Below are 14,547 nucleotides of genomic sequence, written 5' to 3' on the forward strand. Positions count from 1 at the left end.
GTCTCTTCAAAGAAAAAGTCAGGTTATTCATTAAATAACCTTTCTTGGTATTATTTACAGGATATTTAACAAAAAGCATTGCATTAAGGCAGCATTAAGGAGGCATTATTAAACACAGAAAGTGCAGGGAGTGAAAAAGTGAAATTTCTCTAAGTATCGCTGACTGTCTGATGTCCTTCCCCCATGCTTTACAATGCACGTTTAAGTCCAGGTTTCCTGGAAGCCTCTGATAGCTAGGCAAATGATTGCTATTGAAAAGCAAAATGTATTCAAGGTAAAGCAGGTGCTTAAGTGTTCTGATGGATCTGGGCCTAAAACTTCAAGTTGTAAACCCCAACTCAATTTCAACCAACTAATTGAATTCGTCTTTTTTTTTCCTTTTTTAATTCCCTTTCGTTTCAAACCAATCTGCTCTGTGTTTTCTGCCATAAAGCGTGGTGCAGTCAGTACCACAGCACAGCCGGCACCACCGAGCTGCTTCCACTTGCCATTCCAGAGGGGGCTGCAGCACACCACCCGGTAAAGAGATCCGTACAGAAAGTGCTCAAAACCAGCACGGGTGGATTCAGGCAGCCTACATTCAGCCCAATTCCCTAGTCAGCGAGAAACCCAGATGCCTTCAGAGACCCCTACAAAGCTAATTAGAGGACTACCAGAAGTCGAGTCAGCCCGTAAGAAATAGTACACACAGCAAGGTCGCATAGGCTTTCTGAGCGCGGCTACTGGGATCCTTGAAGCTTTTCACTGGTTTTGGAAGCCTTTAATCGGTGAACGTATAGTTGTAAAGTGTGTTTGCTGTTTGAGGATCTTTGGAAGAAAGACTGTTAGTATGTCCTTTCTCCTACTCGCTTTGTCCCAGCTATTGTTTTGGGTGGTTGATTTCAGTTCAAGAACGTATCACTATTGCCTCTTTAAGAAAGCAAAACAAAGGGAAAAAATGTGACCATACCATGCTTCTGAAAATACGTTCTTTTTACACTGAAGACATCTCAGTTCTCAGTAAACAAATATTCCTTTTCTTTAAAGCATAGCATCTCAGATCGAGCCAAAATTCATAACAAAAATGCTAAATGAGGGACCAAAACCGGGTGACACATGGGTACGTACAACAGCATGCTAACACCTAGATCTAAGCAAAAAGCCATTCACATGGATTTTCAACTGTGAAATCCTGCCGAGATTGGTTTTGCTTGCCAGATTTTGTGATGATCTACAACAGACTGCTCTCAAAGTACTTCCCTTCACCTGGAAAACAATGGCTATTTTTCTTCTTTAAGTGAAGAAAAGTGCCAGCTACTCAATATCCAAGGACCCCTGTTGGCTTGGGGTTTTACTTGATAACCTGGGCTGGGTTTTGTTCACACATTTACCACCCTCTCTCTCTGCCCGTGGCTGGAACTGGCTGCCAATTTCCAAGGTGCTGTCTCAGACTATCTAATGCGCAGATCCAATCTCCTTGCTGAATTACATCTGGAGTGGAACAAAAATGGCAGATAATTCACTTTCTATTAAAGTTAACACTCTCCTCCTCTTGCTTCCCACGTATGTTATACAGTGGACGTGTTTGCATGTTCTGTTCTGTTTTTTCAGCTGTTGCAAGTGCATGAGCTATCAATTACTCTGTGTGCAGAGAGAGGACGGTGACTTGAGGAACAGCTTCCAGTTTACATGACTCCTCACCTCATCACCGCTCGAACATTTAAATGAATCTTGTTGGGCAAGGCGCCTGCAGTAGAGAGATTCCTTAGGCGCTCTCTCCCCTGCCATTTCCCCCCTCATTGAATGGTTAATCAGAGCAGAATAACTCTTTAAAACTAATATTTATTCGAACAGCTGTAGGATCCCATCTGCTCATGCAGAACAGAGCCCAGAACTAGAGGAGGCCACACCGATACCAGACAGAAGCCAGCAGAAGGTATGAGTTCTGTCAATATCTCTATAGCCAGCCTAAGTTACCTTTGGCAGACAAAGTTTTCGAGTACAGCAAAGACACTACCATTACTGTAAAGATGTGGTTAAGTTTTTAGCATATGCATTATGGTATTTAGTATAGTTCCAAAATACAGCTTGCTGAAAGTCTGACTAGTGGCCTATGGACTATTTAACACCAACCACACGCCTACAAAGTTTTGTGGGTGTGCTTCTGGTATATCCACAACATCTTTACCTGCGGTAGGTAAAGCTCAATAGCTTATGCAGATTTTCCCAAATAAGCATCAAGGAAAGAGCAGTATCACTGTGCATCTTGTGCTTTGTTTATGCCATATTTTAAAGAACTGTTCTAGTAGAAAATTTCGTACAGGTGTTAAGTGACAAAATTAGTCCTAATTTACATAACTATTAAATGCTAGAACAATGCAATCTTTTCCAAGCCAGGAGATGATGGTAAAGATTCTTAAGAAAGCAGGAATTAATTTTCTCTGCCAGGGTACAACAGGAGTTTTAGCTCCATGCTTGCTCTTAAAGTTACTGGTCCATAACCGCTAGTGATCTGAACGTTCGCAATTCTTCAACAAGCTTGAATTATATCCATTTTTCAGTCCTACTTTTACTTCACTTATATCTCTGGTAAGATGGGATGGGGTGGAGAAGAACATAGAGAGCAGGCAAAGATATATTCCTTTTTCCAGGATCTCTAAATATGGAGAGATTTGGACTGCGAACATTGGTGGGCAGAGTTCCCAGGGTAAAAACAAATATCCTAATCAGAGTTTATCAAATTACTAGCAGACTGACCCAGGCAGCAAAGAAATGAAGGAATATGCTCTAACAGTGATCGCATTTCAGTCTAAACCTACTGCTGACTGCAATTGGTAGGAACACATCCATGGATTGCAGTGCTTCTGGATCAGGCTCGTACTCGCTTTTACATTTCTTGCAGAATAAGGTGTTGCTCAACCTGGATCAACATATCCAAAGCATGATTTTCTAAAGTGTCATAGCTGAAGAGCAACATAAAAGTGTTAGGTGAATATATGGGCAAAGAAAGCTGGACAAAACCCTGTGGAATTTAGAATATTCTCTTGATAGGTGTTTAAGAGACTTCTGCGCAGAGAAATTAAATATGTCACCCACTTATGAAATGGAAGTAGTTTGGCTGCCAATTGTATGAGCTGTGTTGAAACAGCTGCTCTAGCAACTGTTTTTACTATTAAATTCTTCAGTGATTCTCTTAATCCCAAATTAGATACCTCTTTCCTTTAATCACCAGTTTATATAAAAGCTTTCTCCTCACAAGGCAGGGTTTCACCAAGGATAACAATCACAAACAACCGCAGGTCTGCTTAAAGCACTGCCCTTCTGTTTCTCTATGGCTCTCATCTCTCCCACCGTTTCTTATTTCTTGGTGGGTGGCACGCTGAGTGCTCATGACTCTCTCCCCTATGTGTTTGTAAAAGAACCCAGAACTATATTTGAGTTCTTAAGATTTCACAGCCTGTCATTACCTTACAGCATGCAATTAAGATTGTCCACATACAATTCACTTTCCTACTTTATGATCATAATCTCCTTTCCCCTTTCATAAATGTGTATAAGAATACCTATAGCTGACTCACTTTAAATGCCTTGCTGTATTAGAAGCTTGAAACTTGCCACCGTGACAGTGCAACTTCCTTGTTCTTTTTAACATCTTTTCTGTTTTTTTCTGAACCTGCTTTGCAAAGATAGGATGAAGATAGGGGAACTGGATGGATTATGGAGAACTAACTGCAGTCTGCCTCTGAGCGATGGGTGCCATCGCAAAGCTGCTGTTTGCTTACAGGAACCTAGCTGAGCCGTGACAGAACATACAGGAGGTTCGTGCACAACGCTGTGAGAGCTGCAGGAAGCTCGCTCAAAAAATCCTGATCCAACATCCTCGAAAATCATACGTATTTACACCCAATGCTGTTGGCTTCCTACATTTCTCCTTTTTTAGCTGTTTTCAAAGCATGTTCGCTGACAACCATCTTTCAGCCACACCTCCAGACCCATGTATCAAGAGAAAGCCAAAGCCAAGAACTACAGTGGAGTTGCCTTATTTCACAGTGAACTTTCTCACAGAAAGAAAAACTTATTTCCTCACTTTTGCAGCCTAGAGTCCACACCTTTTGATCAGTTCTGATTTATAATCCAACATAAGCAGCAACGTTTTTATTCCAAATACGCGTACCTATAAAGCAGCCAGCTGAGCTTCCCAGGCTGGTGGTCTCCTGAGCAATTTCAATATCCATCGCAACAATGCAAAGGATGTATTTGCATTTTGTAGCACTCATCTCATTCCCCAGGTTTCATTCAGCACATCATTCTGTTGATGCATTCTATGGGACATATGCTTTTGTTTTTTAATTTGATCTTCTTTTTAATTTGCATTCACTTATCTTTTTTCCACAGATCCTTCATCTCAACCTAACCATTTTGTACTGACGCTTCTTTCTTTCATTAATACTTTGTTCCCTAACATTTGTTTTGTTCTTTTACTCACTGGAGGCATAGCTAATACAGCTTTGTTTTCTGAGGCAATGTCTCCACAACTTCATTAAATTTTATAGCATTAATTCAAGCCCTTTTGTTCAGAGGCAATATTTTCCTCCATCTCCTAAATTTTTAAGCTGAATTTGGTGCCCTTAGTTTGAGTGGGAGGTCCTTATGCCTGATTATACACTAAAATCCATACCACATCCATGTTTTTTGAAATGTGACACTTGAAAGTATTTTTATTTACTCCAGCTAGTATCTCCTTGCAAAAAGGCTGGCTGTGTAGTTTCAAAATATTAATTGACTTTTAAACTAGTCCATATTGCATTAACTGGCTTTTTGCTATGAGGAGTTGACTGACTTATTAGAAAAATTGACAAAACCCATCCCTGTCCGCCTCCTTCTACACTTCCAAAGTATTCTTCTGGGACATCTGGTTTTTAGTGTTTTTTTCAAGCTATGTCCCAGTCATTGTAGACATTTTCTTTGCTCAATTTTCTTTAGTTATTCCCATGGAAATTATAGAAGTGGTCTGCCAGCTGCAATCCATGATTTGATGTCATGAACCTTGACCTTTCTGACTTTCTAAAGTATACTTTTTCAGTATTAAGGCTTAATATGGCTTGGATAGAGGCATCCTGTTCATTTCAACTGATACGTCTATTTTATTACAAAGCTGGAGGTATGTTTTACAACCAAATCTCCTTCCTTTTGAATTCAACTTAGAGATTTCTGTAATTGTGATCCTGTTTACAATTTTCTTTCCTCCTTTCAGCCAAGTCTTAGAGGAAGACACAAGACCATTTTTTGAAACGTCTACAGTAGAGTGACCCTTTCCTACCTTCTCTGCTTTTAATGCCCAAGACTCTCCCTGTAGAAGGTATACACACGTTATTTATGAACTCTGCACATTTTTGGGCAAATATGTTTTGACACCATGCACAAAAAAAGCCTTCAGACTCCACATAAGGCACCGAGGTGGTACTAGTACCATGGCACACTGCAGCAGAGTAACGGAAACTGAGATAAAACAGAACAAGTTGCAACAGAGCACTTCCAGCTTTCTCCCGCACGTACGTATCACAAATCCGGCGTCCCGCTTTGGATTTGGACTCTGTCCTTCTTGAAATACAATGACTTTCCTGACATCTCAGAGATACTGGGCAGTTTCCACAGCAATCGCTTTTATTACCTTGCAGACTTAAGTAAAGTCAGCTAAGCAAATCTTAAACTGTTTGATATTGGATTTAAGCTAATCTTTTAATGAGCACATCAGCTTGGTTCCCAAGCTTGTGCTCTAGTGTGTGAGAATGATCTTTTTTCTTTGCCTGTAGTTCATCTTTGCTGGTTTATTGCAATGTATCTTGGAGGTCCTTAAGTAGGACCAGTATTTCCATCAAAACTGATTCTAAATTCATCTGCCTGGACTTAAAACCCAACTAAAACCATACACATATTTCACTTATAATGAGATCACCACACTGGAAGATACAGACAGATAAGATTTTGCTGCATTTTCAATGAAAGTACAGCTGTCAAGATAAAAATCATATTTAAAAAACATCCCTGAGTTACTGATATTACTTTAGATGATTAAAACAGAAGAGAAAGTTAATAATGAAGTATACCATAGAATATACTGTTTGAATATTATTTATATTTCACATGACTAGGATGATGAAATTAAGTGGGCCATTCATTTTTGTGTCCTACTTAGTTCTAATCCCATTTAAGACTCCAAATTATCAAGTCTTCTTAGTTTTGCAGTTATGTCAGGGGAATATTAAAAAAAAAAAAAGATTTACAGTGGAAATTAAAAAAGACCACTCACAATTGTTTCTTAAATCCTTCTCTTGACCCTCTTATCTTAATTTTAATCAATGTGAGAAATGGAAGAGATACAGACTTTTTTCAGCTACCCAAAACTACAAAATATTTTCCCATCAGCCTGCCCTTCACTGTTTTGCACCACTTTGGAGGGAAAACCTGAGCATTACTAAAAATATTGTGTATTACATTATGCACCAAAAGTTAATAGGTTTGCTTTGTAACTGTATAATGTATGTCCAGCAACTCGGTTTCACTGACAGACTATGACTTTGGTGGTTCTGGACTGGGTTGGTAAGTTATTTCACTGCCATTAAAGTTTTGGCAAGCCCCCTCCCCCCATATTTACGAAAATATATCTGCAGATGCTCTTTTTAACCAGGCGAACGATGCTCCAATTTAAACAGTGCTAGAAGGCAGCAGTGGCATTCCCTGCGATGCCTGCAGCCTGCATCAGCATTGCCACCCTCTGCCTGCCATAAAGCACAATTTTGGGCTAAAAAAAAGAAAGAAGCAAATTCAGTAGAGTCATGTAATGAAGTCAACTGAAGAGAGGAACGGTGGAAAACTGAGAGGCAGACTGTTACTACGAAGTGGCTGAGCACCAAGAAGGTCCCTGGAAGATAACTTGGCAGAACAGCAGCAGTATTGTGGGACACAGCAACACTGTCACTGTTACTGAGAACCACTGTGCCACCGCATGGCACTTGGCAGCGCAGACGGGTCAACACCAAAAAACAACCAGAACATCACCAGAACTGCTGGGTCAATGCTGTGTAACATACTGTCAGATGTCAAGGAGGAATGTAAATGAAGTATACAAAATGAGAAAGGGACAGATTTTTTGCAATGTGGGATGGAGTAAGTTAAATCAAAGTGATTTAAAGCAAAAAATTTAGTTGTGATTTAGACTAACAAGCAGGGAATTTTGATTTAAATAATTGATTTTAAACCTTGCTTTTTCATCTGTGCTCCTTGGTTAGTCAATTCCCATAGGCCAGGAATGCTCTGACAAGTTGATTTGCAGCTAATTATAGTCTGCACTAAAATTGTGATTTCTTTTTGTTAACCAGGAGAATACACTATATACATATTTAAGTAATGTCAGTATATTAATTTCAGATTCTGCTAGACAATAGTGAATGATGACTCTTATTTAATAGACAATTAACTTTTTCTCGTGATTTGTGTCAAGTCACTTTCTGATGAAGTTTTTGGGATTCAATTAAATTGCAGAAATCCTGCATTTTGAAATAAACTTGGTTAGTAAAATAAAGGCAAGAACACTCAAGTGCAAGAAAAAGCTAATGAAACTTGCTAAGTAAGCCATTCCTTCTGTTTGAGGAACCTTATCTCTTCATGACATAGGTGTTACAGAAACTTTGTTTTTGATCTAAAGAGTTGGAAATGTTTTTGACTCAGCTCTAGAGGCTGCCTCGTAAATTGACTGCATGGCGACTCCGGCCCCTTGAGTCAATGCTGTTTTCATGCTCTATAGTGTAAGACCTAAGTGCTCAATCTATTTAATTTATTGAAAGGGAGGTTAAAAGATAACATAAATGATTACTGCATAGAAATACTGAAGGGGGAGCTTTTTGCAGGCTTGGCTCTTAAAATCTAGCAGAAAAAAAAGTTTACCATAGTATCTAGAAACTGAAATTAGGTAACTTCAGACAGGAAAAAAAGGCATAATCTTTTTAAACAGTAAAAGAATTAACCTCTGGAGAATGTAATAAATTCTCTACAATGTGACATTTTAATTCTAGGTTAGATGCTTTTGTAAATACATTTATAAAAGTAATGTGATGGATCAAAATTGAAATTTAGTTGATGCAGAAATGTAGAAGGTCTTGGAGGGCTCAGGCAAGGTGATGAAAATTGTCCTTTCTGGCTTCATACCTAGACAGGGAAGATGTGCTGCTTTCAGCTACTGCCTTAAGAAGTGCAAGTTGCATGGTCAATCTCAAGAGAAGCTTCCAGCATGGCAAGCCTATGTGCTGCCACTGTACTGCAAGGCTAGTTCCTTAATACATTCACAAGTTTCCCAGCTTTAGGACACATGTTACATTTAAGACAGATATTCCTGTGAGCCAATTACCAGTTTGCTCAGCGGTCTCCTTCCAGCCACAGCAATACAGCTGAACTCATCTACACAGCCTGAACTGATTTTTCCATGCTAGCCGTTATTTTCTAATGCTCCTACTGCCTTTCCAGCCCCACCCCTTTTCTCGGCAAAAATGCATGGTTTTCAATAATACGAGGATTCCAGAGAAAGTCTGGAGTATTAGCTTTCCTTTGGAATCAGCATTTCTTACCAGGAAGAAGGCTGAGTTTTCTGATCTACACTCATCAAGTCACCAGTGTCCCGTCTCAGTGTCTGACAGTCTGCTTTTGTCACAGCCAGCTTTTCCATTAACGCAGAAAATAACGTGTCCTCGAACACGAGATTTCTCCAAACAAGGCTGCCATTGGCAAGACTGTGATTTACATTAAGACAGACTTCCATAAAAGCAAGCTCAAAAATAAAACTATGAACAAACAGAGCAGCTTCAGCTTCATATCTGTTTCATAGCTCCATCAGGAAAATATTCTGGATTACACCAAGAAAACAGGCATTAAAAATAGTTTAAAAAATACAAATGTTGTTCTGGCTCCCACACCCTTGCCCTGCTCCTCTCCCCAAAAGAAGAGGCTAAGAGGTATAAGAATCAAGCCATTCTCCTCCTAAGCAGGGGGATTTAACATTGCTTACTACTACTACTCAGCACTACTTAGCCATAGCCCCAGGGCAACATGTAAGTATTGAGTGCAAAGAACTGTATCTCTCTTGCAAAGCCTTCCATTCTGTCTTTCCCACTTTGCTGCTTTCCTCCAGACAGAACAGCACAATGCAGTGTGAGATGAAGACCTGCCGCTCTCCTGCCACAGCCACTTATCATCTAATTCAGATGTTTGCCTCTGTAGACATTTCCAAACCAAGTCTACAGACTGGCATTATTTTACCTACAAGCTTCACTATGTAACTCAGCTGGCCACTCATTAAGCCAGTCACATACAAAGCCTTCCTCCAAAGGCTGCCGCCTCCTGTTTTCAGCGTTTAATTAAAAATGTAACCTTACATAGGAACAGATCCTCCACTCAAAGGCAAAAAAGGCATCACTGAGCTCAGTGAGAGTGGGACACTGGATTTGCTGCTGCATCTACTGAAAAGGCAAGCATACTTGGCACAGCTGAATTCCTGAAATACAGTTACAGACCTGTATCACCTGAATTTGGCCCATAATATCTAGGCTTAAATTAGCAGCTTCAGAGAAAGACACAAAAATACAAAACAAAAGGGCAAAGCAGCAATGATGTTTCAGAGCTTAGACTTTTGCAACCCAGCAGCAGATACGTTCGGATGCTGCTGGCAATCTGACTTTCCCCTTCGTGCAGGATGCGTGCCTTTGCATGGGGATGCGCTAGTGCCTTAGGGGCACCAGACGTTCCTAAAGCTATTTGGCAGGTGATCATTCCTCCTCCTTGCCCAGTGGGGAGGAAAACCAAAGCTCTCTTACTCAATTTGTGCATGCCCACACACACTGGCATGACTCCTGCTGGCTTCCAGGTAAGCAGAACAGTTTCCCTGTGTAGGTCCCAGCTACTCTTGACATGGCACAGATCCCCTCCTGCCCCCTCATCCACTGAAACTGGCTCCAGTTCAAGTGCTTTCCTCTCTTTCCTTGTGTCATGCCACACCAGAGCGGCAGGCAAAGGTCATATCCTCCTGGACTCAATGCAATATTCCAGTAAGAATCTGTTTCCCAACATCTACAACCCTCATCTGAAGCCTCTTTAAGCCTCTTATTAAACGGGACTTAAATGGCTAAGCATGCAGACAATTATATACCACGTCCATACCAAATGCAGCTCAGTGGTTTGACCAAGGCGAGGACAGGGACAAGACAAGGGCAGGAAACCATGAACTAATACTAGAATGCTGGGGAGAAGAAAGCTGCTCTTTGAGGAAATACTACCTCTGTATTTCTTTCTACCTATTTCTTTCTCTTATTTTTTTTAATAGTACTGTCCTTTACAGTAGTATTCATGGATGCTCCACTGAGAATAGGATGGCAAATGGGTGGTTTTTACCTGGATTCCTCTATACTCCTGGGCAGTCAGCCATGAGAACAAAAGAAATCACTCATTTCCATTAGTGGCTGGCAATGAGACTGCATCCCCTTTTTCTGGTTTAGACTTCACTGTAGCAATCTAGTCATTTGTGACTGCCAGGGCTTAATTACTGCAGTAACATGAAACTGCAAAACTTACAAAACCTAAGTATAAAAGGCAGCAGCCGACTGCTGGACTGCAGGCGCACCCAAGGGTACGCTGGCCCAGAGCTCTGCTCCTGCCAGGGTGGAAACCCTCTGGAAACGCGGGAACGGCACGGCCCGCGGGCAGCAGCGCCCGTGCGGGTCAGGAAGCATGCACAACCCCGCTGAGGTGCAGGCCCTCTCACTCTCCAGCGTCATCTTCTTAGGCACTGAGAGAAATGACACTCTTCACACCGATCTCCAAAAGCTTACTGAAGGTTTGGATGACTTCCTAAACAGCAAGTCCCAGCCAGCTAAATACTCAAACCTGTCATAAGAGCTGGAGACTCATGCTTCCAGCAAGTTAAACGGAGGTTTTGGGAAGAACGCTGTGAGATTCATGATCTGATTCAGACAGACCTACTTTTTTAAAAAACCCACAAACATGCAGGGTGCAGAGGTGTGCAGTACACACACCTCGGGGACATGCCGAGGATGCAGCGGGTTTGAAAAGGAACGGGATAGAACGAGTGCAGAGAACACTGCTGCATAAAGCAAGGGCACATCTGCATCTGCACTGTTGTGCTCACTTCTGGTCATCCTCACTTGAAAGGAATACCGGTGAAATAAAAAGAATTCTAGGTGATGGAAGTTACTTCACTGGGAAATTTCCATTTTATAAAGACTGAAAAAATAAGGTTGATTAGCTTGAAGGGAAAACGAATAAAAGACGACATGATACAGGAATACGAAAATTGCTGTAGAGAGTTACACTGGGCACCAACTGCTAATTTATTCTTGTAATTCACAAGGAAGTACGCAACAAAATTGAAGTTTAAAATAGATAAAAAAGAGGGTGCATAATTAAACTACGCCTAACTAACCTGCAAAAATCATTGCTAAAAACATGACAGGAGACATGAGCGTTGGAGGACTACGAAGGAAGATGGCTGTTTACCCAGGAGAGTAAGAATAGCCACGGTCAGTCAGGAATACATACAGGACACACTGCTGGAAAGCAGGCTTCTCTTAGAAAAGCCAGTTATTGCACAGAATGAATTTCCAAAACGATGGCTGACACAAACACTGTTTGAGGGCAGTAACTAAACTACAGACACATCCTTTGGTTTAGAAACCACGTACATGAAAGATGCCTACAAACATCCAACAACGTCTTGTGAGACAGCCTTTATATATTGGTTTCCAAAAGTAAGATATTCTCTGTATTTTCATCTGGAATTGGACACAGCATTACATATTTATCAATCAATCTCTCCAGTGACACCTTTGAATGTAAATAGCTCAGTGGAAAAAGAAAAAGAAGCAAAAAGAAACTTATTTCCTAAATGCCAGCACTACTTCACAACGAAGAATCTCTTCTTCCTTGTAAATAGCTATTTTTGCTTTCCTTTTACAAATTATCTTGCTTGTAGGTCCAAGAAGTGGACTGGGCAACCCTTCTAAGGTCTTTCCCAGCCCTCTAATTCTAAAGGGGGAATATTTTTCTCTTTTTGTTTTCCTCCCACTGCTTCCCGCTATCTCTTCTAGCATCCTCTTGCTCCCCTTTCTGGCTTGCTAAATCTTACACTCTGCTATAGAACTCCCATAGAAACTGGACTGAAATCTCTGAAATGCTTCCTTTTTGTTATGCCCCACTGGTTTCAGACTAGAATTACTCTTCATTGAGTTGATAAGGATTAAAAATTAAAAAAAGCCCTCGAGAATTCACTCTCATTTCCACAGTGTTCAGTTAAAGCATAGAGGTGCTCTACTGGAATAGGACTGCTAGTCTGACAGTCCTTGCAGCAGCAGTGGGACTTCAGTAGCTGTGGCTGCTGTAGTGGAGGCTTTCCACAGCAGTACTCTGTCAATGCCAGCTAGGATTATATCACTATAAACTCGGTCATTTATGCCCTGCTACGACCTGTTGTAACTCTTGCAGAGCCAGCTTCCTCAATGTCATGTTCTCTACCTGTGGATCATGACTCTTGCTGACATGTTCAATGACAGACCTTTTTTTTTAAAATTCAAAAGTCCAAATTAATAGTACAGTTATAAAGATGGCACTAAATCAGCAGCAAAAGGTGACAAGACAAAACCGCAAAATAATCTCTCATGTTGGAGCCGGACAGCAGCTGTGGGCTGATTTCCCTACCCATTGGAGGGAGGGTGAATCAGAGTGTGTGTGTATGAGGCTCGGTGCCGTACCTGGGTAAGGATGCATACTGCCTTTCCATCCCCTCGAAGTGGAGATTGTACGAGCTCCCATCTGGACCTTTTCCAGGCACCTGTGGAGAGGAGAGTAATTAGAGATGAAGATCAATTATGCAGCCCAGCTACTAACAATGCATCTCAAAACGATAAGCAGAGAACACATGATGCTGCAACATGCCAAAATCAACAAAAGAAAGGCAGGGGCTCAAAGAAGCTCCAAATCCCATACATAATCTTATCACTGCTAACAAGAAAGGCTTCTGTATCAAAGAACTGTTTCGAACAGGTACAATCTTCAGAGCCTTTTCCTCGTCTGCGTGCTAGCTGGGATACTCTCTCTCCTTCCCTGGCTGGCCTTCCTCCTAGAATTCAGTAACGCGAGGACGTAATCTAATTAAGCACACCCCTTCTGATTCCAGTGGCATAACGACCTGAATCAAAGCTAGCATCTTAGTACCAAGTTTGCTGGTTTTTCTCCACTTTCTGTTTTGCTAAAGTATAAAACACGATATAAACAGGCTTTGCTTTCATTCTTAACACAAATCCAGAAACTTTCCTTAATGCCACTGCAAAGCTAAGTATCCAGCTGGGAGTTAAGTGCATTTATCATGCTCTGGTGCCATTTCAAAAGTGAAGCATTAGTGCACTCAGTCAAAATGCCAGCTCGCTACTTGGTTTGTTTTCAAGATGGCAACTGGAGTTGGCTGGAGAGCACAATTCTATCAGGAAGGCTCCAACTGGGGTACAAAATGGTGAACTTCAATGCTTTTAGCACACAGGAGCTCTCCCAATTTCACTCACTCAATGCCTGCTGATGGCCCAAAGTGTTAAGAGCCTTGTTAAAATGGAGCTATTAGTCTTTTCCTCCATAAATGCAGGAGGCTCTGCCTGCCTTCAGTGTTTCCTACATTAGTATGTATTCCTATTCGGTGCTGCTAGAATCAGCAGTTTTATAAAGCAATATACTAAGAGGCCATTTAAAACCCCCTTCCCCTTTTACAGATTAATAGCAGAAAGGAAGATTTAATGCCTTTTCAAACATTTTTAACAATTCATTAAAAAGAAAAGAATAAATCACACGAAGCTTTCGGCAAGTGCCTGATTATAAAAAGAGAAAACAAACAAAAATTATCATGCTTTTCACATTCTACAGGTTAGAGTACATTTCTGTCAGTCCTGTAATTTATGCCCAATACGCCATTTTCACTGAAGAGACGTATAAGCTTCTACAATGGGAAAGACTGTGCACTCAGGTGTAGTAAGTCTTATCTACCTTTACACAGCATTTCTGTGTACAGTCTCCTGTGAACCCATTACATAAGCCAAGTCCAATGCAAAGAGAGCCACTATCCCTTGGAGCTACTAGACAAGCTCAGGAATTATTCTAGACAAACAGCATTATGCACCTTGCCACTCATTGAACATCCAAGATACCAGAAGTGAAAAAAAATTATTTAGCACAGGCCTCTTGCTAACTCCCCTTTATCTGACTCAAAACAGAAAGAAGTCCTCACGGAACTGATGGCTGCAAGAAATAAGCACCTCTGATTTGAAATGACCCATGCTTTAGCAGTGCCTGACTTTGGACGAGCAAAAAATAGCAATAATTGCCCTACATTTCAAAAAGAGGGCAGTAGGCTAAATGGATCATTCATTCATTTTTTCCACCAGAAAAAGTGACATGTAGAGAGAATTTATAAAGATAGAGTAACTTAGGCAGAGAGTCACAGCCACGTTGGCTGTTCTTACACTG

The 14,547-nt window shown here is 41.0% G+C and overlaps 1 protein-coding gene across 3 annotated transcripts in view; it reads right to left on the minus strand.

Moving 5' to 3' along the window:
* The window catches only part of PARD3B (par-3 family cell polarity regulator beta), a 443,287-nt gene that overhangs the window by 18,260 nt on the left and 410,480 nt on the right, over nt 1-14,547 (minus strand). For all 3 annotated transcript variants that reach the window (XR_012777023.1, XM_075511456.1, XM_075511455.1), the window contains one exon: nt 12,789-12,868. Coding sequence is in view for 2 of the 3 variants with exons in the window: in XM_075511456.1 (XP_075367571.1) it covers nt 12,789-12,868 (80 nt within the window). In the remaining variant the exon portion in view is untranslated. The remainder of the gene's footprint in view (nt 1-12,788; nt 12,869-14,547) is intronic.

Source organism: Mycteria americana, chromosome 9 (genome assembly GCF_035582795.1).
Source record: "Mycteria americana isolate JAX WOST 10 ecotype Jacksonville Zoo and Gardens chromosome 9, USCA_MyAme_1.0, whole genome shotgun sequence".
Taxonomy (NCBI): domain Eukaryota; kingdom Metazoa; phylum Chordata; class Aves; order Ciconiiformes; family Ciconiidae; genus Mycteria; species Mycteria americana.